Genomic DNA, 791 nt, shown 5'->3' on the forward strand with positions numbered 1-791 from the left:
TGCGCTGCAGAACAATGTCTGGCTGCACTGCATTACATAGTAACCTCATATCAGTTATTTGGGTGAAAGGGCTGGCCAGATATTTATATCTTACTGTATCAGATCCAGTAGTTAACCAAACCTATTTTTTCTTTCCAGTCTGGTCTGCTTCAGAGGTTTCAGAGTACTCTGGTAGTTGCCGAGCACAATAATGAGACGCTGACCCCCATCACCCTGAACGCCATCACCGCTGCTACGAAACTCGGCAGTGATGTGTCCTGTTTGGTTGCTGGAACAAACTGTGCAAAGGTATTATCTGTTCAAGCACATTGATTTATGTGTAGCAATTTGAAAGAGTGATTTCAGGGGCCTGATTATGGGTTTCTGGACAGGTTGCAGAGCAGTTGTCCAAAGTTCAAGGGGTGAAGAAAGTTCTGGTAGCTCAACATGAAGCCTACAAAGGTTTATTGCCAGGTAAGCCCTACTTAAATTTGTTTTGTTCTTAAATTTCGTAAGTATTTGATTGTTGTACTATTCTTTATGGAAGATTTACACAAGTAACTTTGCATAAAGCGTCTGACAGGTGAGGGAAGGAGGTAATGAGTGGTTTAAATGAAAAACTTTCTTTCACAGAGGAGCTGACGCCTCTCATCTTGGCAACCCAGAAACAGTTCAGCTTCACACACATCTGTGCGGGAGCTTCTGCTTTCGGAAAGGTAAATCCAAGGCAGAAGTTGAGGACGTTGGGCTGAAAGGGTGACATTCTGTTGTCTTTATCATTTAGCCATCCTGTGTCCTTTACACACTGTGGG

At 43.2% G+C, this 791-nt stretch overlaps 1 protein-coding gene across 1 annotated transcript in view; it reads left to right on the plus strand.

The window, feature by feature from the left end:
* Nucleotides 1–791, plus strand: part of LOC107578741 (electron transfer flavoprotein subunit alpha, mitochondrial-like) — a 1919-nt gene extending 1128 nt beyond the window's left edge. Inside the window, exons 2-4 of the mRNA XM_016264667.1 lie at nucleotides 139–288; nucleotides 372–453; nucleotides 613–791. Coding sequence (XP_016120153.1) covers nucleotides 139–288; nucleotides 372–453; nucleotides 613–731 — 351 coding nt within the window. The 3' untranslated portion in view covers nucleotides 732–791. The remainder of the gene's footprint in view (nucleotides 1–138; nucleotides 289–371; nucleotides 454–612) is intronic.

The sequence above is a fragment of the Sinocyclocheilus grahami genome, unplaced genomic scaffold, assembly GCF_001515645.1.
Source record: "Sinocyclocheilus grahami isolate Dianchi unplaced genomic scaffold, SAMN03320097.WGS_v1.1 scaffold11735.1, whole genome shotgun sequence".
NCBI classification, from domain to species: domain Eukaryota; kingdom Metazoa; phylum Chordata; class Actinopteri; order Cypriniformes; family Cyprinidae; genus Sinocyclocheilus; species Sinocyclocheilus grahami.